The sequence below is a fragment of the Mustela nivalis genome, assembly GCF_964662115.1.
Source record: "Mustela nivalis genome assembly, chromosome: 7".
In the NCBI taxonomy this organism is placed as follows: domain Eukaryota; kingdom Metazoa; phylum Chordata; class Mammalia; order Carnivora; family Mustelidae; genus Mustela; species Mustela nivalis.
Window position 1 is genome coordinate 95,082,493 of NC_139026.1, and position 21,634 is coordinate 95,104,126.

At 51.2% G+C, this 21,634-nt stretch overlaps 1 protein-coding gene across 2 annotated transcripts; it reads left to right on the forward strand.

Annotated features, from left to right (window-relative positions):
- The first annotated feature begins 1,812 nt into the window (after window positions 1-1,812).
- On the forward strand, window positions 1,813-21,443 carry ERBB3 (erb-b2 receptor tyrosine kinase 3). Of its 2 annotated transcripts, none has more exons than XM_082741676.1 (28): window positions 1,813-2,668; window positions 6,108-6,259; window positions 6,788-6,974; window positions 7,827-7,952; window positions 8,607-8,672; window positions 8,845-8,963; window positions 9,069-9,210; window positions 9,554-9,667; window positions 9,760-9,880; window positions 12,657-12,730; window positions 12,899-12,989; window positions 13,250-13,455; window positions 13,667-13,799; window positions 14,209-14,299; window positions 14,516-14,670; window positions 15,069-15,122; window positions 15,710-15,851; window positions 16,439-16,558; window positions 16,689-16,787; window positions 16,978-17,163; window positions 17,313-17,468; window positions 17,714-17,789; window positions 17,975-18,121; window positions 18,505-18,602; window positions 18,695-18,883; window positions 19,047-19,118; window positions 19,319-19,613; window positions 19,794-21,443. In XM_082741676.1, exons 1-28 carry the CDS (start codon window positions 2,587-2,589, stop codon window positions 20,318-20,320), a joined length of 4,020 nt encoding a protein of 1,339 aa, XP_082597802.1. In that variant the 5' UTR covers window positions 1,813-2,586; the 3' UTR covers window positions 20,321-21,443. The 2 variants fall into 2 exon arrangements, with proteins under 2 accessions (XP_082597802.1, XP_082597803.1); XM_082741677.1 differs by having other exon boundaries at window positions 2,155-2,668; window positions 5,974-6,259.
- Window positions 21,444-21,634: the final 191 nt, after the last annotated feature.

A 21,634-nucleotide genomic window follows, 5' to 3' on the forward strand; every position in this document is an offset into this window, starting at 1 on the left:
TTCATTGAATGCTTTTTTTTTTTTTTTAAGATTTTATTTATTATTTGACAGAGCCAGTGAGAGAGGGAACACTAGCAGGGGGAGTGAGGGAGAATCAGGCTTCCTTCTGAGCAAGGAGCCCGATGAGAGGCTCGATCCTAGGACCCTAAGACCCTAAGATCATAACCTGAGCTGAAGGCAGACACTTAACAACTGAGCCACCCAGGCGCCTCAATCATCTGCCTTCAGATCCAGTCATGATCTCAGGGCTCTGGGGTTGAGCCCCAGGTCCAGCTCCCTGCTCAGCAGGGAATCTGCTTCTCCCTCTCCCTCTGTCACCCGCCTTGTGCCTGCTCTCTCTCTCTCAAATAAATAAATAAAATCTTTAAAAAATTCATTTACTTTATTTATTTGAGAGAGGGAGGTGGAGAGGGGGAGGGAGAAAGAACCTGAAGCCAACTCCACACTGAGCCAGAAGGGTAGCTGGATCCCACCACCTGGAGATCATGATTGGAGAGGAAAATGAAAGTTGGTGGATTAGCAGACTGAAACACCCAGGTGCCCCTCATTGAATGCTTTTTTTTTCATTGATGGCTTCTTAAAGGACCAGCATGACACTGTAGTTAAGAGCTCTACTAGCCTTTTCTCACTGCATTCTAACAACAACCTTATAGATTGATAGAACTGTTTTACAAAGAAACTAAAGAGGGTTTTCTCTTTCATAACCAGAACCTTGAACATCAGGTGGGTGCTTAATAAAAGGAAAGGCCCCTGAAAATGCTCAGTTAGCTGATGAGAACTTGAATCTGAGCAGATGAAGCTCCAGTCTCTGTGATGGAAGAAACCTGCAACGAACCCTGAGCTCCCTCTCCTGATACACCTGATTCACTGTCAGGGAGTGGGTGACCTTGAAGGATCCACCCATTTCCAGTTCTGCAAAATCAAGTGATGTTGCCTACCCCACAAGTTTATGTTAAGTGAAATATCTATCTAAGTTTGGGGAAACGTTTGCAAATGAAGTGATATATGTATGTATATGTTAATGTTTCCCTGTTGATATTACTATTATGACTGTTATGCAAGCGTCCAGGGCAAGGCCAAGGCCTGAGGGCAAAGGTAAGCCTCCCGTGGAGAATGGGCGCTCTGGGTGCATATCAATATAGAACAAGTTTATAAAGAATTCTAGGCGGAAGCCCTGTCTCAATAGGGGCGGAATCTTTCTCCTTCAAAGTCTGGGTCTCGGGCTGGAAACTTGAGGAAATATATAATTAGGGTCTCTGGATTTCAGGCTCATCCGGAATGCCAATCTTAGGGATCTGAAATGCGACGCCGTGTGGGGCCTCACTGCCGCCCGTTGGGCACCAGGGGGCGCCCATCGGAACCGTCCGGAGGCTGGCCGGGTTTGGGGCAGCCAAGCCATTCGCGTTGCGCGTGGGACATCAGGATCTGGGAGATGGTGCTGGAGGTGCCAAGTGTCCGTGCCGTTCGTGGACGCAGTCTCTGCTGCCCTCTTTGAGCCCTCCTTTCCAGCGCGAGCCGGGGCTTGGAAGGCGCCCGAAAAGGCGTGAGCGCCTGTAGTGGGGACGGTGTAGCCGGTGTGGGTCCGCGTTAAAGCGGCGGGAATTCCGGCCGCCCCGACGGCTCGGTGACTCGTGTGGAAGGGAAGGCAGCTGTTCTCCCAGGCGGCCGTCGGGGGCAGCAGAGGGGACCGCGACAGGTGCGGGAGCCCCTCCCGCGGTGGAAGTGAAAAGGCGGGCTTCGGGACTGTTCCCAGGCTGGAAACCGCCCCCGCCCCCCGCCCTGAGCCAAATCCCCCGGAGAGGCCGGGCCGGCGCCGGGTCTGGAGGAGGAAGTTGCCGGAGACAGTGCGATTTCACGCGGTCTCTGGGGCTCGGGTTCCTCGGCAGGGTAGATGAATTATGGGGTTTCGAAGGGTTTCCGGGGAAACTGAGGTGGCCTAAGAATGAGGCAAACACCTTTCTCCTCAAACACACACACACACACACACACACACACACACACACTCACTCACTCACTCACTCACATTCAGAGAGAAAAATCCCCCAAGTGACCCAACCGGCTAGGGAAGTTGAGTGATTTGGTTAATGGGCGAGGCCAACTTTCAAGGGGCCGGGCTTTGAAGCGCGCTCTCCACCCACAGTACCTTTTCCCTTTGGAGGCATTTGGGGGTGTTTGGAATCTTGGCCTCCCCTTAGTCCAGCTCCCGAAGAGAAATAAGGGCGAGACCCATGCCCGATGTGCGTGGCTCTCGTGGACCCGCACTAGCGCGTGGGGTGCGCTCGGGGCGGGCGGTCCGCGGCTCCAGCCTTCTCCACGCCGGCCTCGCGCCGGAGGGGGCGCGGCCGTGAGTCACCCCCTCCCCCTGCGCTCCCTCCTTCGCCCTCTCAGACATACACCCCTCCCCTGCTATCCCGCCCCGGACTCTGGCTCCGGCTCCGATTGCAGTTTGCAACCTCCTCTGCCGCCGCTACCAAGTCACTGGCGGTTCAGGTGGCTCTGCTTCGATGTCCTAGTCCAGCCCCCCCCCCCCCCCCCCCGCCGTCCGGGCTGGATTCGGCGGGGCCGCCTTCACCCTCCGCTGGAGTCATGAGGGTGAACGCGGCTCTGCAGGTGCTGGGCTTTCTTCTCAACCTGGCCCAGGGCTCCGACGTGGGCAACTCTCAGGCAGGTAAGCCGCGCGGGAGCAGCGACCGTCTCGGAAACTGGGATCCCTAACCCAGTGCGCGGAGTCCTGGAGGGCAGGGGGCAGGAGCTGGGGCGGTGCGAGGTTGGGGTGCCGACCCTGGGTCCGCTGGGACCACCTAGGCAGGGACCGTCAGCTTCGGGTTCTCGGCGCGGTCCGGGCGGGGTCGGAATTCCTGACATCCCCCCCACCCCCCAACACACACACACACATACACACACCCCACCCTCCGGAGCGCGTCGCCGGCCTTCTAATTTGTCTCTCTCGGGCGGGGATGGGGGGTGGCTGACGCCGAGACAGGTCACACTTCCGAGGGACTCTGTAGGGAGGGGAGCTGCGACCTCCTTCTGTAAACGTGAGGAGATGATCGGAGGTGGAGGTCTTGGAGAAAGGGGGGGTGGGTCTCTGTTTGTTCCCCAGCCCCATCCCTCGGCTTTCAGCACCTCTAGTTTCGTTGTTTTGCCGACAGGGCGGAGCTATGGAAGGGTTGGGGGGGGGGGGTTGTTGTTCTCAACGTTTGGAAAAACAAGAATGGCACCTCCTCTTCCGTGAGTGGGCCTGCCCTGGGAAGGGCTGAGTCTAACCAAAGGGCCAAGTCCAGGTGACATCAGGGTGGGAGGCCACTCAGAGGCTGACCTCCCTCTTTTCCTGAGGATAATAAAGCTGCTGGTCCCCAACTTGATCCAACTCTCTTTGTCAAGACCCAGACTGATTCAGTTGATATTTATTGAGCATCTACTATGTACAAGGCCCTGGGTCGGGAGCTGTTGGGTCAAGGACTTCCAGCCTCTGCTTCTCAGTTTGTCTTTTCCCTCCCCAACCTGAGACCACTAGGGCATCACTCCCACCTTCTGAGCTTCCTGTATCCTGGGAGTCCTTCCTAAACCCAGCTTCTCCTCCACCTACATTGTTTATTGTCGGATATTGCTGGTCTGTTTCTCCAACTCTCATACCGTCAGAGCCCACCCCCTTGGGTGTCTCTGGGAGTTTGGACACCTGAGGGTGCTGGTGCTGCTCACACTGGAGATATCCTGTTGCTCTCTTCCCCTCCCCCAGACCTCAGCTTGGGGTTTGGCACAGCCAGGGCCTCTTCCCCAGTGTGGGAGTGGGAGAAACACCTGTGCTTCCCCCACAGTTGCTGGGCCTAAATTTAGACCTGGGATCTTGAATGTAAAACTCCCAGCTGGTGGAGGGCGGAGGGGTCTGGGGACTGGAGTGGGAGGGACCAAATAGAATGACTGCATCATGGTCCCATCCAGACCCTTGGAATCTTCAATGAGGAACCCAGGAGTCCCAGATCTTGGCCACCTTCCCTGAGGGAGACAGGAGGCAGGCTTGGTTGGGTTTCTTTACCCTTTATCTGGATCGTGCAGCCTCTGGGCATCCGGCCCTGTCTCAGTCCTTCTATAGTCCCTTTGTCCTGGCTGTGATGGGGGTGGGGGATATTGGAGAGGAGGCCTCTGGTTGAGGAGGGGCTGAGGATTCCTGGTCTGACCCACCCCAGTGCTCTCTACCAAAGGAGCGCCCAGGCCCCTCCCTAGGCCCCTGGTGCCTGGGTACGGGGATCTTTATTATTCCCTTCCCCCAACCCTCCTCCCCAGGCTGCGTGTTCCTCCTTCGAGGTGGTTTTCATGTTTTTTTCCTGAGCAGGCCCTTTGCTCCCTGTTTGTGTAATATGGACTTTACCCCCAGGGTGGCAGAGAACGGGGACCTCTAACACTGTAGCCTCCCAGACACAGACAAGAGTCTGCACAAACACATAAAGGCAGGTGGGATGGATGGGGCCACCTGAAATAACCTCCTTATAAGGAAACCCAAGGACAGAACCAGTATAGATTTCTGGGCCAGTGGGGGAGCTGGGTACACGCTTGTCTGTGTGTGTGTGTGTTGCAGATGCACGTACACACACACACACACACACACCCCACTTCTCTGTAGAAATCTTGGCTCCTACCTTATCTGGGGAGGATTGGCGCCTTGTTTTGGAAGAGAGGGTGTCCTGCCAAGAAGGGGTTTAGGGTGGGGCTGTTCCCTAAATGACTAACCTTCCTAGTTTCTCTCCTTTCACCCCAAGGACCCTAGAGTTTCCAGGCTCCTCTGGGAGCTCCCAGTCCCTGCACCCATCTGCTAGGTCTAGCCCACCCCCCTTCCTTTCCATTGTGGGGAACGATAGGGAATGGGAGGCCTCAAAGGTCTAGTGGTCAGACTAGGGGTATGCCTAGGAGGAGGGGCTGGGGCCTCACTAATGTCCCTCCCTCCATTCCCACTCCCGCCCCCTACTAAACCACCAGCGCCTCAGGGAAGGGTGGTTGGAACAGGTGGTTTCTACCCCCACCCTCCCCACAGTCTTTCCCAGAGCCAGAGGAAAGAGACCTGCCTAGGGCTTCAGGGTCCAAGATTTCCCATACACTCTCTATCCTCTATACTTATAAGGTCAAGTGAACCTCCAAGACTGGCATGCCTCATGAGGATTGCCATGTTGGAAAGTTTTTTAATGAATCTTTTGACAGTGAAATTGGGTGGAAGGCTTAGAATGGCGGGTGTGGGGGGGGGGTAATCCTCTGCTGTTGCCCTCCAGACTACTGTGTATTTGCTGGAAAGTGTGATGCTGAGGAGCTGGGGTGTGTTGGGACAGGGGAAGGGAAAAGGGAAGTCAGAGTTTAGGAGGAGGGGATGTGTGGGGTAGGCAACCAGCTCCTTATCTTTCAGCTTTAAAGACAAAGCTCACATTGACCCCCTCTCCCCCACCAGAGCTCCCCACTCTGGTGAGGTCACTTGTCTGAGCCCAGGGCTTGAGGTGGGGGGACGGGTGCTACTGAGGACAGGGTGTCTCGGGACAGGGTGGAGCAGCGCCCCTCTCCTAGATAGAATTGCCTCATTGTGGGCTGAACTGTGGCCCTGGGCACTGCCCCCACCCTCTGCCCCCATCCCACCCTCAGTAGACACAATAGGGGCTGTGTGCTAGCCCCAAAGAGATATTTATTCCAGGACCCAGAGAGAGGCAGGATGGGGGTAGAGAAGTAAGTACCCTGGTCAGAGAGGGGGAAGGGAAGAGGAGGGTAACCAAGTTGGAATCCTTTTCTAACCTCTCTAGGGAGGGAAAGAAAACCCTACATCCTCTTTGATTAACTCCTTAATACCCAAAGTCATACCTGAAAGGGGCACCGAGGAGTCCGTGGTGGAAAAGGGAAACCTTTTCACCTGCCTGTTCAGAGAGATGGTGGGGGGATTCTGAGAGAGGGGGGAGTTCAGGCTCTCAGTCCAATGTAGGCTTTTGTGTCTCTCTCTAGGGGTGACGGTTGGAGGTGGCTGCTTCCTGATCGTGTTGAATCTTACTGTAGGAGGCAACCAAGGGGATGGTTTTGGGGGACCGGGCTGAAAACTTGTGTCCAGCTCTCTGCCATTCTACCTCCACTTTGAGCAGTGTGTCCTGGGACTCTGAATGGGCTGAGTGTGACGGGCGATGCCGAGAACCAGTACCAGACGTTGTACAAGCTGTACGAGAGGTGTGAGGTGGTGATGGGGAACCTTGAGATTGTGCTCACAGGACACAATGCTGACCTCTCCTTCCTGCAGGTTAGAGTCCCTCACTCCCTCCCTCAACCTCTTCCCCCTTAATCCTTCCCATAGAAGGCTCCTTCCCTTCCTCAGGGTTATCCTCTGCTGGAGTTCAGCATTCCTAAAATTCTGCATTTCCAAAGAGCCAAACTTGTGTGTTTATGGGGACCGTGACTGGACTCTGGGACCTCTGGTCTGGTCAGGGTCGCCAGGGATGCACAGGGGCTAGCGATGAGAAGCAGGCACGGGTAGAATAGTGTTACGCACTGGGAGCCAATGGAAAGAGGCACCTAGGAAGGCGAGGAAGGGACCAAGCAAGGACCCTCCTGGCATGAGGAGCTCTGAAAAGTAAAGGGTAGGAGATTAGAATTCCTGTCACTTCTGCCGCCTGTCTTCCTTGGCAGAAGAGACACGGCAGTGTGACACCAACTCCTCCCTACTTGGAGTAGGAATTAGAAAGAATTAGAGGGGTTGGGGATTCCCTAATGAGGGGATCGAGCCTTTTGCCTGTTTTCCCTCCTACTGACCTGATCTGTTCCATCACAGTGGATCCGAGAAGTGACCGGCTATGTCCTCGTGGCCATGAACGAGTTCTCTACGCTGCCACTGCCCAACCTCCGGGTGGTGCGGGGGACTCAGGTGTACGATGGGAAGTTTGCCATCTTTGTCATGTTGAACTATAACACCAACTCCAGCCATGCCCTGCGCCAGCTCCGCTTTACTCAGCTCACTGGTCAGTTCCTGACGATTCCTTCCAGTCTTGCCCCTCAAGCAACCTGCAGACAGGTCTCTCCGTGATGATAACCCAAGACTGCCCATTAAGTGCCCCCTTCGTGGGGCCCGCTGTGCTCTAAAGGTCCACTACTCCCCATGAGGAGGGTCCCCATGTCCCGCGGGGCTGGAGTTAGCTAGATCTATTACCCACTCCTCTACCTTTATTTTTTTTTTTTTTTTAAGATTTTATTTATTTATTTGACAGAGAGAGATCACAAGTAGGCAGAGAGGCAGGAGAGAGAGAGAGAGGAGGAAGCAGAGAGCCTGATGTGGGGCTCGATCCCAGGACCCTAAGATCATGACCTGAGCCAAAGGCAAAGGCTTAACCCACTGAGCCACCCAGGCGCCCCTCCTCTACCTTTAAAACACGGCATACTTTGATGTCCCTTCTTCTTTGGGAAGGAGAGTCCTATCTCCTCCCCCTCACAATTCCCCCACAGGCTGGGGGGAATATCGGGTTTAATACCACAGGGCTACCTTTTACTTCTCCCTGTGCCAGTCAGTTGGAAAACACACAGGTAGGGCGGAGGAAGGAGGCGATTGAGTCAGGGATCTTCTCTCTTTCTTTCCCTTCCCCTCCCCCACTGGCTAAACCGGATCTGGACAGGTGTCTGAGGAGGCAGGAGTTTCTTTTGGCCTGGCTCCTCTACCTCACAAGGCAAGCCTTCTCTGCAGTGTAGATTTAATTAGACATACTTGTCTGCCCCATCTCCCCTTCTCCTGAGGCTTGGGTGGCCTTTTGGGTTGGTGGGGGAGGGAAGAGGAGGTCTGCTGTAGCCCTTATCCCTGTCCCTTCTCTTCCCCACCTCAGAGATTCTGTCAGGGGGCGTTTATATTGAGAAGAACGATAAACTTTGTCACATGGACACAATCGACTGGAGGGACATCGTGAGGGACCGAGGTGCAGAGATAGTGGTGAAGGACAATGGCAGGAACTGTGAGTGACCATGATCAAAACTGCTCCCCTACCCCCACCAAATAGAATGACCTCTTTCCAGTCATCATTATATCCCTAATGTGAACCCACCTCTCCACTGGGGAAAAAAAAAAAACACCTCAGGCCCTAGACCCAAGGAGCCTGCCAGGAGAGAGCAGGCCAGTCTCCTAGAATCCAAATTCCCGAAGCATTATGTGAAAAAGAGGAGCAAAAGATCTCTGTATACTAGGTGGGGAAGCCAGATCTTTGGACTCCATATCCACATCTCTTTCCATTACAACATTCTCTCTTCTCCTTGAAACCTACCTCTCCCTGATCACAGTCTGCTGGTCCCGGTCCACTCACACACACGTATTCCTACTGGGTTCGGTTTGTAAGGAGTCACCAAGTTCCTGGGCTGGGACTGGAGCTGAGCTTGGCAGTTGCCCGGGACCCTCCCATTCAGCTGCCCTGTGGGTGGTGCGGAGGTGTGGTTCCGCCCCTTGTTGACCCATTCGCTGGAGCCCAGCCCTGCTCTGCAAGGGGAAGGAGGGACACTGCCCTAGCTCTTTGCTTCGTAGGACTGGGGTGCCTGTGTGCTGACATCATACCCTGTTGATTCAAGCAGGCCTTTCTTAGCCCTGACAGCCCTTTGTTGGTTTCTTTCCCAACCAGGTCCCCCATGTCATGAGGCCTGCAAGGGGCGATGCTGGGGTCCTAGACCAGAGGATTGCCAGACATGTGAGTTTCCTCCCCTCCAAAAACTTCAAGCTCATCCACTTTCCTATCCCTACCCACCCCGACCTGTGTCAACATTGTGGGAAGGGACAAGCCTAGAAGGCAAGAAGTTGAGCAGTGGCCTCAGAATACAATCTTAAGAGCCCTCGCTGCCATGCTTTCTGTCTTTCTGTAGTGACCAAGACCATCTGTGCCCCTCAATGTAATGGTCACTGCTTTGGGCCCAACCCCAACCAGTGCTGCCATGATGAGTGCGCAGGCGGCTGCTCAGGCCCTCAGGACACAGACTGCTTTGTATGTACCACCATTCGCCTGGATTCAGAAATGGGGATGTGGGCTTTGGGGAGGAAGTAGGGATACACACATTACGTGAATTTTATGCATCTCCTATGTCCTTAGGCCTGTCGACTCTTCAATGACAGTGGGGCCTGTGTGCGCCAGTGTCCACAGCCTCTAGTCTACAACAAGCTAACTTTCCAGCTGGAACCCAACCCCCACACTAAGTATCAGTATGGAGGAGTTTGTGTGGCCAGCTGTCCCCGTAAGTGCCTAAGAAGAGGAACAGGGGTTGTGGAACCAGGATTTTAGGAGGTAAAAAGGATCAAGTTGGGTGGGAAATCAGGCTGTTGGTTGTGATCCTCTAACCACTTCCAATGAATGATTCCTGTGTCCTACTCCCTATCTACTTCCCCAAGATTTTTAGCCATGGCTCCTAGTTCTGCAACAAAGCGCAAAGGGCCTTTCTCATCAGTAGGACAGTACTTAAGGAACCCCGGGTAGTGAATTGGGACAAACCCAGCACAGGGCAGGAGGGAGCAAGGTTTAGCCGGTCATTGGCAGTGTTTCTCCTCCCTCATCTCTAACGGTGCTCTCCTCTTTCCTAGATAACTTTGTAGTGGATCAAACTTCTTGTGTCCGGGCCTGTCCTCCTGACAAAATGGAAGTAGATAAAAATGGACTCAAAATATGTGAACCTTGTGGGGGGCTCTGCCCCAAAGGTGAGTAGGAGATGGTGAGGAGGTGGTGAAGAGATCTCCTTTCCCCAGAGACCAAGCAGGCCCCACCCACTGAGCCTCTTTTGTGTTTACAGCCTGTGAAGGGACAGGATCTGGGAGCCGCTTCCAGACTGTGGACTCTAGCAACATTGATGGATTTGTGAACTGCACCAAGATCCTGGGCAACCTGGACTTTCTTATCACTGGCCTCAATGGGTTAGAGATTCTGCTTCCCCTCTCTAATCCCCTACTCCAGCCTTCGCCTCACAGTTCATTGCATTTGGCTCAACCCTTCATATGGGCAGCTGATGAGGAATATAAATCTTATCATAAATAGAAATCGAGCCCTATTCTGCTCTGAGATTCTCTCCCTCCCCCTCTGCTCCTCCCCCTGCTTTCTTTCTCTCTCTCAACATTAATAAATAAAAATCTTCTTTTAAAAAAATAAAAGATCAGAGTGCCTGGGTGGCTCAGTGGGTTAAAGTCTCTGCCTTCAGCTCAGGTCATGATCCCAGGATTCTGGGATCAAGCCCTAGCATCGGGCTCTCTGCTCAGCAGGGAGCCTGCTTCCTCCACTCTCTCTGCCTGCCTCTTTGCCTACTTGTGATCTCTGTCAAATAATAAATAAAATCACTTAAAAAAAAAAGTAAATGAATAAAAGAGGGACGCCTGGATGGCTCAGTTAATTAAGCGGCTGCCTTTGGCTTTGGTCATGGTCCCAGGGTCCTGAGATGAGTCCTGCATGGGACTCCCTGCTTGGTGGAGAACCTGCTTCTCCCTGTGCCCGCCACTCCCCCTGCTTGTGTGCTCTCTCTCTCTGACAAATAAAGTCTTTAAATAAATAAATAAATAAATGGTATATAAATCATAGTTTTAGAGGACACACAGTTCCTGACCATACCTAAGTCTGTTTCCCACCCAGGGCTTGAATCCCTCAGAGACAACCCTAAGCAATCTGATACCATCTGGCTAAGTGACAGGGGACAAGGGCATTGTGTCCTCCTCCTCCTCTTTTTTGTTTTTTCTTCTTCTTTTTTTTTTTTTTTAAAGATTTTACTTACGCTATTTATTTGTTTATTTTAGAGAGAGAGAGCAGGAAGTGGGGGAGTGAGGGCGAGAGGGAGAGACAGAATCCCAAGCAGGTTCCATGCCAGGCATACAGGTTCGTTCAGAGCCTGATTCATGACCTTGTAGTCATGATCTGAGCCGAAATCAAAAGTCTGATGCCTAATGGACTGAGCCACCCAGGCAACCCTTAAGATTTTATCTTTATGGGGTTGCCTGAGTGGCTCAGTGGGTTAAAGCCTCTGCCTTCGGCTCAGGTCATGATCCCAGGGTCCTGGGATCGAGCCCCGCATCAGGCTCTCTGCTCAGCGGAGAGCCTGCCTCCTCCTCTTTCTCTGCCTGCCTGTCTGCCTACTTGTGATCTCTGTCAAAAATAAAATCTTTAAAAGAAAAAAAAAAAAAGATTTTATCTTTATGTAATCTCTTCACCCAACGTGGAGCTTGAACTCACAACCCTGAGACCAAGAATCATGTGCTCCACCAACTGAACCAGCCAGGTGCCCCTACCTGAATCAAAAAAAATTTTTTTAAGATTTTATTTATTTATTAATTAGAGAGAGAGTGTCTGCCTCTGCCTGCCATTCTGTCTGCCTGTGCTCGCTCTCTCCCCCTCTCTCTCTCTGATAAATAAATAAAATCTTTAAAAAAAAAATCTTTTAATTAGAGAGAGAGTGAGAAAAAGTGCACATGGGGGTCAGGGGAGAAGCAGATGGGGAAGGAGGAAGAGGTGAGCACAGACCTGACCTGGGGCTTGATCCCTTGACACTGGGATCATGATCCCAGCTGAAACCAAGAGTTGGATGCCCAACTGACTGAGCCACCCAGGTGCCCCCTAAATCAATTTTTTAAAAAGATTTTATTCATTTATTTGACAGAGAGGGAACACAAGCAGGAGGAGTGGGAGAGGGAAAAGCAGGCTCCCCACTGAGCAAGGAGCCTGATGTGGGGCTCGATCCTAGGACCTTGGGATCATGAGCTGGGCCAAAGGCAGACACTTCTAAAGACTGAGCCACCCAGGCGCCCCTCTAAATTTTTAATGAGAGTTGCCACTTGATGATTTTCTTTTTTTCTTTTTTTTTTTTTAAAGATTTTATTTATTTATTTGACAGAGAGAAATCACAAGTAGATGGAGAGGCAGGCAGAGAGAGAGAGAGAGAGGGAGGGCGGCAGGCTCCCTGCCGAACAGAGAGCCCCATGCGGGGCTCGATCCCAGGACCCTGAGATCATGACCTGAGCCGAAGGCAGCGGCCCAACCCACTGAGCCACCCAGGCGCCCCGCCACTTGATGATTTTCTAATTCCATTATTCCTTATTCCTTCTGCATTTATTTGTTGGCATTTTAGTGTTAGGAAGTCTTTCCTTCCCATTGATTGATTGAGAACTATTTCATTCAGTCCTTTATAATCTTTTATAGTTGTTATTTTGGTGTTCGGCTGTCTCTGATCTGGTCACTGGGGGCTACTTCAAGCTGGATCCTGTGTTCTTAGGGCTTGTACCCTTCATTCTCTGACCACTTCCTTACTTTTTTGCATCAGCTGCTGTAAACTCATGTTATATTTCTCCTGCCCTAGCCATTTCTCCAAGGAGCCCTGTTTCCTTTTAGTGGAGAATGGTATTTAGAAACTAGGTTCTAGGGGTGCCTGGTTGGCTCAGTGGCTTAAAGCTTCTGCCTTTGGCTCAGGTCATGATCCCAGGGTCCTGGGATCAAGCCCTGAGTTGGGCTCTCTGCTCATCGGGGAGAGAGCTGCTTCCTCCTCTTTCTCTGCCTGCCTCTCTGCCCACTTGTGATCTCTGTCTGTCAAATAAATAAATAAATCTTTAAAAAAAGGAAAGAAAAAAAATAGAAACTGGGTTCTGAGGCTATGCATGCTTGTTGCTACTGGGTTCTACCTCTACCTTGTTGACCGGTTTTTACTGTTCTCTCCAGAGACCCCTGGCACAAGATCCCTGCCCTGGACCCTGAGAAGCTCAATGTCTTCCGGACAGTACGGGAGATCACAGGTGAGTAGGGGGAGAGGTTTCCCTTCCTGGAAGAGGTGAACCACTGGCACATATTCTTATTTAGCTACTTACAAAATCATGTACCCAGTAAGAGGGGAGGGACTGATAGAACTTGAAAAAGCAAGGGGAGAAGACTCCAGGCTCATGTGCCTCTTTCTAACCCTTCAGGTTACCTGAACATCCAGTCCTGGCCTCCCCACATGCACAACTTCAGTGTCTTTTCCAACCTGACAACCATTGGGGGCAGAAGCCTATACAAGTGAGTAGTAAGGAGTGTGGCGGTGGTAGCATGAACCCAGGCAACGAACCTTGTTTCTTACGCAGCCTTGAGAAAAATCCAGGCATTGTCTCACACAACACGTCCAAAGGGTCTGAGAGTTTGAAGGGGAAAAGGCGGAAGGAAGGGGAATTGCTCTTCCTGGTCTGCCTGATCCAGAGAAATGTGTTGAATGAAAATGAATCCATTGTGTGGTCATTTTTCCCAGTATAATCTCCCTTATCCTGTCGTCTTGTTCTCAGCCGGGGTTTCTCTTTGTTAATCATGAAGAACTTGAATATAACATCTTTGGGCCTCCGATCTTTGAAAGAAATTAGTGCCGGGCGTGTCTACATAAGTGCCAACAGGCAGCTCTGCTACCACCATTCTCTGAACTGGACCAGGCTTCTTCGGGGGCCTCCTGAAGAGAGACTAGACATCAAGCATAATCGGCCCCGCAGAGACTGTGGTGAGGGGAAGGGCCCCTGGGGTGGTGGGGAGAAGGAAGTCAGGGAGGAGAGCGCAAGTGTAGAGACTTCTCAGGTCTGGAAGCAGGAATAGGGATTAGGGGGGAGGGGTAGAGCCAAGGAAAGGGGAGTGTTAGGCTGGAGGCATTTATGAGGAATAGTTCAGAAGAGGGCATGTGAAGAGACCCCTCCTAACTCACCCCTTCTTTCCAGTGGCCGAGGGTAAAGTGTGTGATCCCCTGTGCTCCTCTGGAGGATGCTGGGGCCCAGGTCCTGGTCAGTGCCTCTCCTGTCGAAACTACAGCCGAGGAGGTGTCTGTGTGACCCACTGCAACTTTCTGAATGGGTAACGCTGAAGGGCGAAAGAGTCAAGCAGGGGTGGGGGGATGGGGCCCTGGGATGGAGCTATTCAGGTGGCACCTGAAAGCCTTTAGTCAACTTTCTCTTTTTTTTCTTTTCTTTTTAAGATTTATTTATTTATTTTAGAGATGGGTGGGGGAAGGGCAGAGGGAGAGAGAAACCCAGGCAGACCTGAGCCTGACATGGGGCCTGATCTCATGATCTTGAGATCACAACCTGACCTGAAACCAAGAGTTGGACACTTAACCGACTGCACCACCCAGTTGCCTCTTGGCAACTTTCTACATGTGTCTTGGTGGGAATGAGTAAGGGGCTGCTGTGGTTAGGGAGCAGGACATAAAGGTCAGGACCTAGAAGTGACCTTTCTCCCTTTACCCCCCTACCCCCAACTACAGGGAGCCTCGTGAGTTTGCCCATGAGGCTGAATGCTTCTCCTGCCACCTGGAGTGCCGACCCATGGAGGGTACTGCCACATGCAATGGCTCGGTACGGTAGCAGCACCAGGATCTCTAAGGGAAAGAGGGCAAGGGCAACACAAGAATGTCTTGGGATGACACGGCCAAATCACAAGGCCAACACGGGGAGGCCAGACAACACTAGGGTCTGTGGTTGGAGCATCCTAAATGTCTGGGTGGGCCCTGGCTGGGAAGTATGAAATTGACCTTGGGATCCCATTCTTCCCAACCTTCTCTTTCCACCCAGGGTTCTGATGCTTGTGCTCAGTGTGCCCATTTTCGAGATGGGCCCCACTGTGTGAGCAGCTGCCCCAGTGGCATCCTCGGGGCCAAGGGCCCCATCTACAAGTATCCAGATGCTCAGAATGAATGTCGGCCCTGCCATGAGAATTGCACCCAGGGGTCAGTGATGGGATGATAAAGGGAGAGGGGAAGAAACAAAACTAGGCAGGAAAGAAGAGGGTAAAGTGGGGCTGAAAGAAGAAAAGGACTATGATTTAAGAATCACTCCAAGCTGTATCAGGAAGGATTAGAGAAAGGGGATCTCTCAGTAACAGCATAAAATGATACTGGGTTTCGAGAACCTGGAATAACCTCAGCTCAGGGGACTTTCCTTTAAGAGAGGGACCCAGGGAGAATTGGAAAGCTAGAGATATGGGGGTCATGTCTCACATGATGGGGCTTCAGGATGGGTTACCATGGTAGGGTCTGAAACAGTGTCCTATGTTGAGGCTGTCAGAATTGTGCTTCCCATGAGAGTCTCCCAAGCTCCCATTTAAGGAGATGACTTTCTTCTCCAGGTGCAAGGGACCAGAGCTACAAGACTGTTTAGGTCAAACACTGGCACTGATCAGGTATGATGGGCTTAGAGATTTAGTTAGCTGGGGGTATTTGGGAGAGAAGCTAGGGAGGGGGCAGTTACTTGCTGGGAAGAGAGGAATCTCTATTCATTGTGGCTTTCTATACACACCACTGTCACTGGACTTGGATACACAAGAATCCAGGCTTCTGGCATTCCCTTCCTTTTATTCTTTTCTTTTCTTTTCTTTTCTTTTTTTTTTAAGATTTCTTTTATTTATTTGACAGAGAGAGATCACAAGTAGGCAGAGAGGCAGGCAAAGAGGGGGAAGCAGGCTCCTCGCTGAGCAGAGAGCCCGATGGAGGCTTGATCCCAGGACTCTGAGACCATGACCTGAGCCAAAGGCAGAGGCTTAACCCACTGATCCACCCAGGCACCCCTGGCCTTCCCTTCCTAAAATTAACTTAAAGTATCCGCAGAAGGTCCAGATTTAGGTTAACCCTTTCAGTGCTCAAGGATATGTGTATATGTGAATGTTAATTTCTTGCCTTAGATCTGTACTATACATTTAATGTAAGCATAGGTGACATTTATAAGGGAGGTGGAGACCCAGGATAATGCTGGACTTCCCCTATCCCACAGCAAAACCCATCTGGCAGTGGGTTTAACAGTGGTAGTAGGATTGGCAGTGATTTTCCTGATCCTTGGAGGCACTTTCCTCTACTGGCGTGGGCGTCGGATTCAGAATAAGAGGGCTATGAGGCGCTACTTGGAACGGGGTGAGGTGAGTGTCTAGTTTACACTTGAAAGGTAACTTGTATACCATTAGTCTTTAAGAGCCTCCACTTTTCCCAGAGATTTGATTCCTTTCTTCAAGGAGGTAATATGGTCCATCAGAAAGAACTCTGGCCAGAGAAATGGGAGAAAATTCATTAATTGCCAACATGACTTTGAAGAAGTTAGCTTTCCTTATCTGTGCCTCATTTTATGCACATATACAGAAGAAATAATAACATTGATCCTTATAAGATGCTTGTAAGGGTGAAAGGGGATCATGTATGTGAAAGTGCTTTGGAAAGCATAGAGAATGATATAAAAAGTGATAGCATTACCAGCTCTCCCCCTCTTTCTCCCATCAAAGAGGAAACCCAGCCCTCTTGATTCTTGATCTCATGAACACAACAGCGTCCTCAGTCCTTAGGGTCTGTTACTCCCCAATATGCCTGCAATGCTTTTTAAGACTAAAGACAGTTCCTCTTGCTCCCCACCCCTTTGGGCCTTGTTGCTCTGGGCATCCACCCATAGGCAGGGGGTTGGAGTGGGACATGGGAATGGACTTCCCTGAGTATTTTCTTCCCTTCTGCTCCTCAGAGCATAGAGCCTCTGGATCCCAGTGAGAAGGCTAACAAAGTCTTGGCCAGAATCTTCAAAGAAACAGAGCTAAGGAAGCTTAAAGTGCTTGGCTCAGGCGTCTTTGGAACCGTGCACAAAGTGAGTGGCCCACAGGAAGTCTGTGGAAGAGGAAGGGAAAGGATCTAGGGTGAAGGAGAGAAAGAGTTGAGGAAAAGGGCTAGCCCCAGGGAGAATGACCTTATGCTGACTCCTGCCCAAAACTTTGCAGGGAGTATGGATACCTGAGGGGGAATCAATCAAGATTCCAGTCTGCATTAAAGTCATTGAGGACAAGAGTGGACGACAAAGTTTTCAAGATGTGACGGATGTAAGTGAGGGAAGGGTATTGTGTATCCCCACTGGGAGAGAGGTCACTATTAGACAGGATTTTGTAGAAGCATGGGCCTGTGTGTTAGCAGATACTGTTAGCCATAATAATGTCCTTGAATGTTGGGATAGGCCTGGTCAGTATACGTGAACCTTTTTGATTCCTGGATGACCCCTCCTATATCTCGTAGCATATGCTGGCCATTGGCAGCCTAGACCATGCCCACATTGTACGGCTGCTGGGACTGTGCCCAGGGTCATCTCTGCAGCTCGTCACTCAGTACTTGCCTCTGGGTTCCCTGCTGGATCACGTGAGACAACACCGTGGAGCGTTGGGGCCCCAGCTGCTGCTCAATTGGGGAGTACAGATTGCCAAGGTGAGAGGAACCTGGAAGAGCTCTATGAACTGCCTGGCTGGTTGTTGGCAGGGAGGTTGAAATTCTGAGAGGTGCCTTCAGGGTTTGGGATGATTCTGGATCTCAAGGATCAATTCCCCCGACCTTAAGAACACTTCCTTTCTCTGTAGGGGATGTACTACCTTGAGGAGCATGGTATGGTGCACAGGAACCTGGCAGCCCGAAATGTGCTACTGAAGTCACCCAGTCAGGTTCAGGTGGCAGATTTTGGGGTGGCTGACTTGCTGCCCCCTGATGATAAGCAACTACTACACAGTGAGGCCAAGGTGAGGTTGCATGAGGGCTGGGTAAGGAGGTGGGGGGTAGAATGAAGCATGGGAGAAGGGGGCAGTCAGTGGTCTCCTTCAGAGGCAACAGAAGCTGCACAGTAAGTTCAAGGAGGAACCTGGAAATACTAGAAATTCAAGTTCAGAAAACAACAAAGAAAAGAAAGATTGAAAACCTGGGGTTTAGAAGTGCTGAGAAAATTTGCGGAAGTCAACTGATGACACTTTTGCCCTTAATTCCCCAGACTCCAATTAAGTGGATGGCCCTGGAGAGTATCCACTTTGGGAAATACACACACCAGAGTGACGTCTGGAGTTATGGTCAGTCCATTTGGATATCCTCCATACCATCATTGGCCCAAATTCTATAGTTGCCTCTTGAGAGGCCCTTCTTAAGAGTTTCTAATCCGTCTAGATCCTTGTGTTGGATCAAGTTCTGCTTTCCCTCCATTTTCACGCCCACGTCTACTGTTTCACCATCAACCAGTCATGTCTTCCTATACCAGGAGTGACAGTTTGGGAGCTGATGACCTTTGGGGCAGAACCCTATGCTGGGCTACGACTGGCTGAAGTACCAGACCTGCTAGAGAAGGGGGAGCGACTGGCGCAGCCCCAGATCTGTACCATCGATGTCTACATGGTCATGGTCAAGTGTGAGTTACCTGCTGATCCCAGCCATTTCCTGCCTGCCTGCCCTTCTTGCCTCCCTCCCTTCCTCCCTCTCTCCCTCCCCTCCTTTTTTCTTTCTTCCTTTTTTTTTTTTTTTTTAAGATTTACTTACTTGAGAGAGAGAGTGCACACGGGCGGAGATGGGGTAGTGGTGAGAGAGGCAGAGGAAGAGACAGTGAGATTCCCAGGCAGACTCTGTACTGAGCAAGGAGCCTGATTCTGTACTTGATCTCATGACCTGAGCTGAAACCAAGAGTCAGGGTTTAACGGACTGCACCACCCAGGTGCCTCCAGCCATTTTCTAGCGGACTTCCATCCCTACTCCAACTCCCCTCTTATGGCTCTACTTCTTTCATCTTACCCCCAGGTTGGATGATTGATGAGAACATTCGTCCAACCTTTAAAGAACTAGCCAATGAGTTCACCAGGATGGCCCGAGACCCACCACGGTATCTGGTCATAAAGGTGAGCAGTGATTAGGAGTTGTCAAAGAGATCTAGAGGCAACGGGACTCGGCTGGGACTAGGACCCACCTTAACCATCACCTGTCCCTACAGAGAGAGAGTGGGCCTGGAATTCCCCCTGGGGCAGAGCCCCCTGCTCTGACAAACAAGGAACTGGAGGAGGTGGAGCTAGAGCCAGAATTGGAGCTAGACCTGGATTTGGAGGCAGAGGAGGATGGTCTGGCGGCCACACTAGGCTCTGCCCTCAGCCTACCTGTGGGAACACTTAATCGGCCCCGTGGGGTAAGGTGCTTCCCAGCATTTTTAAGACTTTCTGCACCCTGAGCCCTCTACCTACCTGCACCCTCATGAACCCTACTGATGCCCAGATTAACTACTTGGAGGTCCCCATGATGAGTAGATTTCTCCCTTAACCTAAACCTTTTCCTCACCTTTTTCATCCTAGAGCCAGAGTCTTTTAAGCCCATCATCTGGATACATGCCTATGAACCAGGGTAATCTTGGGGAGACTTGCCAGGTAAGGTCTGTCTCTTCAAGGGGCTGCTGAGACGCTGGGTGGCAGTGTCTTGGGATCCATAGGGGCAGTGTGGGAGACTGTAGAAATCAGAGGTTTAATCAGTGCCCCACAAAAAAGAAGCATTGAACAACCCAGTCTTCTGAAGAAATACCTCTTCCCTCGTCTCTCTGTAAATCTCTGTGTATTCCTTTCCTCCTTAGGAGTCTGCATTTTGTGGGAGTGGTGAGCGGTGCCCCCGTCCAGCCTCTTTGCACCCAATGCCACGGGGACGCCTGGCATCAGAGTCCTCAGAGGGCCATGTGACAGGCTCTGAGGCTGAGCTCCAGGAGAAGGTGTCAATGTGTAGGAGCCGGAGCCGGAGCCCACGGCCACGTGGAGACAGTGCCTACCATTCCCAGCGCCATAGCCTGCTCACTCCTGTCACCCCACTCTCCCCACCAGGGTTAGAGGAAGAGGATGTCAATGGATATGTCATGCCAGATGCACACCTCAAAGGTGCTAGACTCTTCCTAGAGCTTTCCTCAAATCCTTCTCTGATCCTTTCCCTAGGCTCCTCTTAATCCTTTCGTCTTCTCCGATCTTGTTCCCTCCCTTTTCATTTTTTCCTAACTTTCCCAACTCCCCACTGTCTACCACCACATTCTCCACATACCTATCCTCCTTCTCAATCCCTAGGTACTCCCTCCTCCCGGGAAGGTACCCTTTCTTCAGTGGGCCTCAGTTCTGTCCTGGGTACCGAAGAAGAAGATGAAGATGACGAGTATGAGTACATGAACCGGAGGAGAAGGCGCAGTCCAACTCGTCCCCCTAGGCCCAGTTCTCTCGAGGAGCTGGGTTATGAGTACATGGATGTGGGATCAGACCTCAGTGCTTCCCTGGGCAGCACACAGAGTTGCCCACTCAACCCTGTGCCCCTCATGCCTGCTGCTGGCACAACCCCAGATGAGGACTATGAATATATGAATCGGCGACATGGTGGAGGAGCTCCCGGGGGAGATTACGCAGCCATGGGGGCCTGCCCAGCGGCTGAGCAAGGTTATGAAGAGATGAGAGCTTTCCAGGGGCCTGGACACCATGCCCCCCATGTCCACTGTGCTCGCCTCAAAACTCTCCGTAGTTTAGAAGCCACTGACTCCGCTTTTGATAACCCTGATTACTGGCATAGCAGGCTTTTCCCCAAGGCTAATGCTCAGAGAACATAACCTCTGCTCACTGAAGTACTCAGGGAGCATTTGATGGCAGCTATTGCCTCTAAAGGGTACCCCTCTTCTCCCTAGTCCCTCTCTCACGGGTCTTAGCCTTATTTCCCCAGCCCTAGACAATTCCATTCAACCTTTGGAGGCTTTTAAACACTGCAACAAAATTCTTGTGAGATGTAGCCAGCTGTGCACTTTCTTCCCTTTCCCAATCCAGGAAAAGGAGATTTCCCCTATTTTATGTGTGTTTCTAATCCCATTCCTCAGCTTCCTCAGGGAGACTCCCTGGAGATATGAAGGATTACTCCCATGTCCCTTTCTCTCAGACTCTGACTTGTTGAGATTAGGCTTTAACGTGTGCTTTTTGTTTCCTACCAGACTTGTAAGGAAGGGGAAAGTGGGTTGGGGGGAACGAGGCAGGGGAAAGTAAAATTTTGGCTGATGACTCAGCCCCCTGGAAAGAATGGAAAGCTTCAAATCTTGAGTGAAGAAAGAGGTTGGGCACAGATATTTAGAGTACTATTAATTCTGCATCTACTATGCCAGGCATCATGCTAAAGTTTACCTATGTTATGTCATCTGATGCTTACAACGATTCTGTGAGCTAGTTATTCTCCCATTTCACAAATAAGGAAACTGAGCCTTAAAGAGATTAAGTACATAAAGTGGTGGGTCCTGGATTCAGAATCTCCCATTTGCAGGTTTTCTCCCTGTAAGGTATCAAGGCAAACTGATAAGTCAGAGTCCTTGTCAGGGCATTGTCGTCTTGTTTTTGCACTGAATCAAGTCTAACCCCAACAACCCCAGCCTCCTCCTACACCCAGACTTCTCATCTCCGGAAGTAGGGGGAAGGGGATGGTCAGAAGGAAAAAATAACTGGACATTTTTGTGTAAACCATAATCCATATGTGCTGTAAATGATCACTTCTTACCCAAGGGACAGATTCACAAGAGTCCCAAGAGCCACTTTTAGGCTCTGTACTCATCCAGGGAAACTACCAGTTAGGATAGAAAGAGGACCCAGCTTCAGGCCTTTGTCTGCTCGGATGGGAAACGGGGTGTCTTGTTATCACTGAAGATTTTTGTTTTGTTTTTATACACACCTGAATAAAAAAATGCCGGTTTTTCAGCTTCCTGTCTGTCAAATGTAAGAAAACCTTTAGTGTGTAAAGTCACCCCTTTGCTCCTCAGCAGTGGGTAGCCGCTACCGCATGCTGTTCTGTCTTGTGACCCTTCTATTCTGCACCTTGCAGTTTACTCAGCCCTACTTTTCTTTGCTGAAGACAAGCAAAGCACACAGTCCTTTTCATTGAAAGCTTT

Bases quoted from the DNA above. Each gene is read 5' to 3' on its own strand.
- ERBB3 (XM_082741676.1), top strand. From the start codon at position 2,587: ATGAGGGTGAACGCGGCTCTGCAGGTGCTGGGCTTTCTTCTCAACCTG. The intron at 17,164-17,312 runs GTGAGAGGAACC...CTTTCTCTGTAG, and splicing joins GGGGAGTACAGATTGCCAAG to GGGATGTACTACCTTGAGGA. The intron at 17,790-17,974 runs GTCAGTCCATTT...TTCCTATACCAG, and splicing joins GAGTGACGTCTGGAGTTATG to GAGTGACAGTTTGGGAGCTG.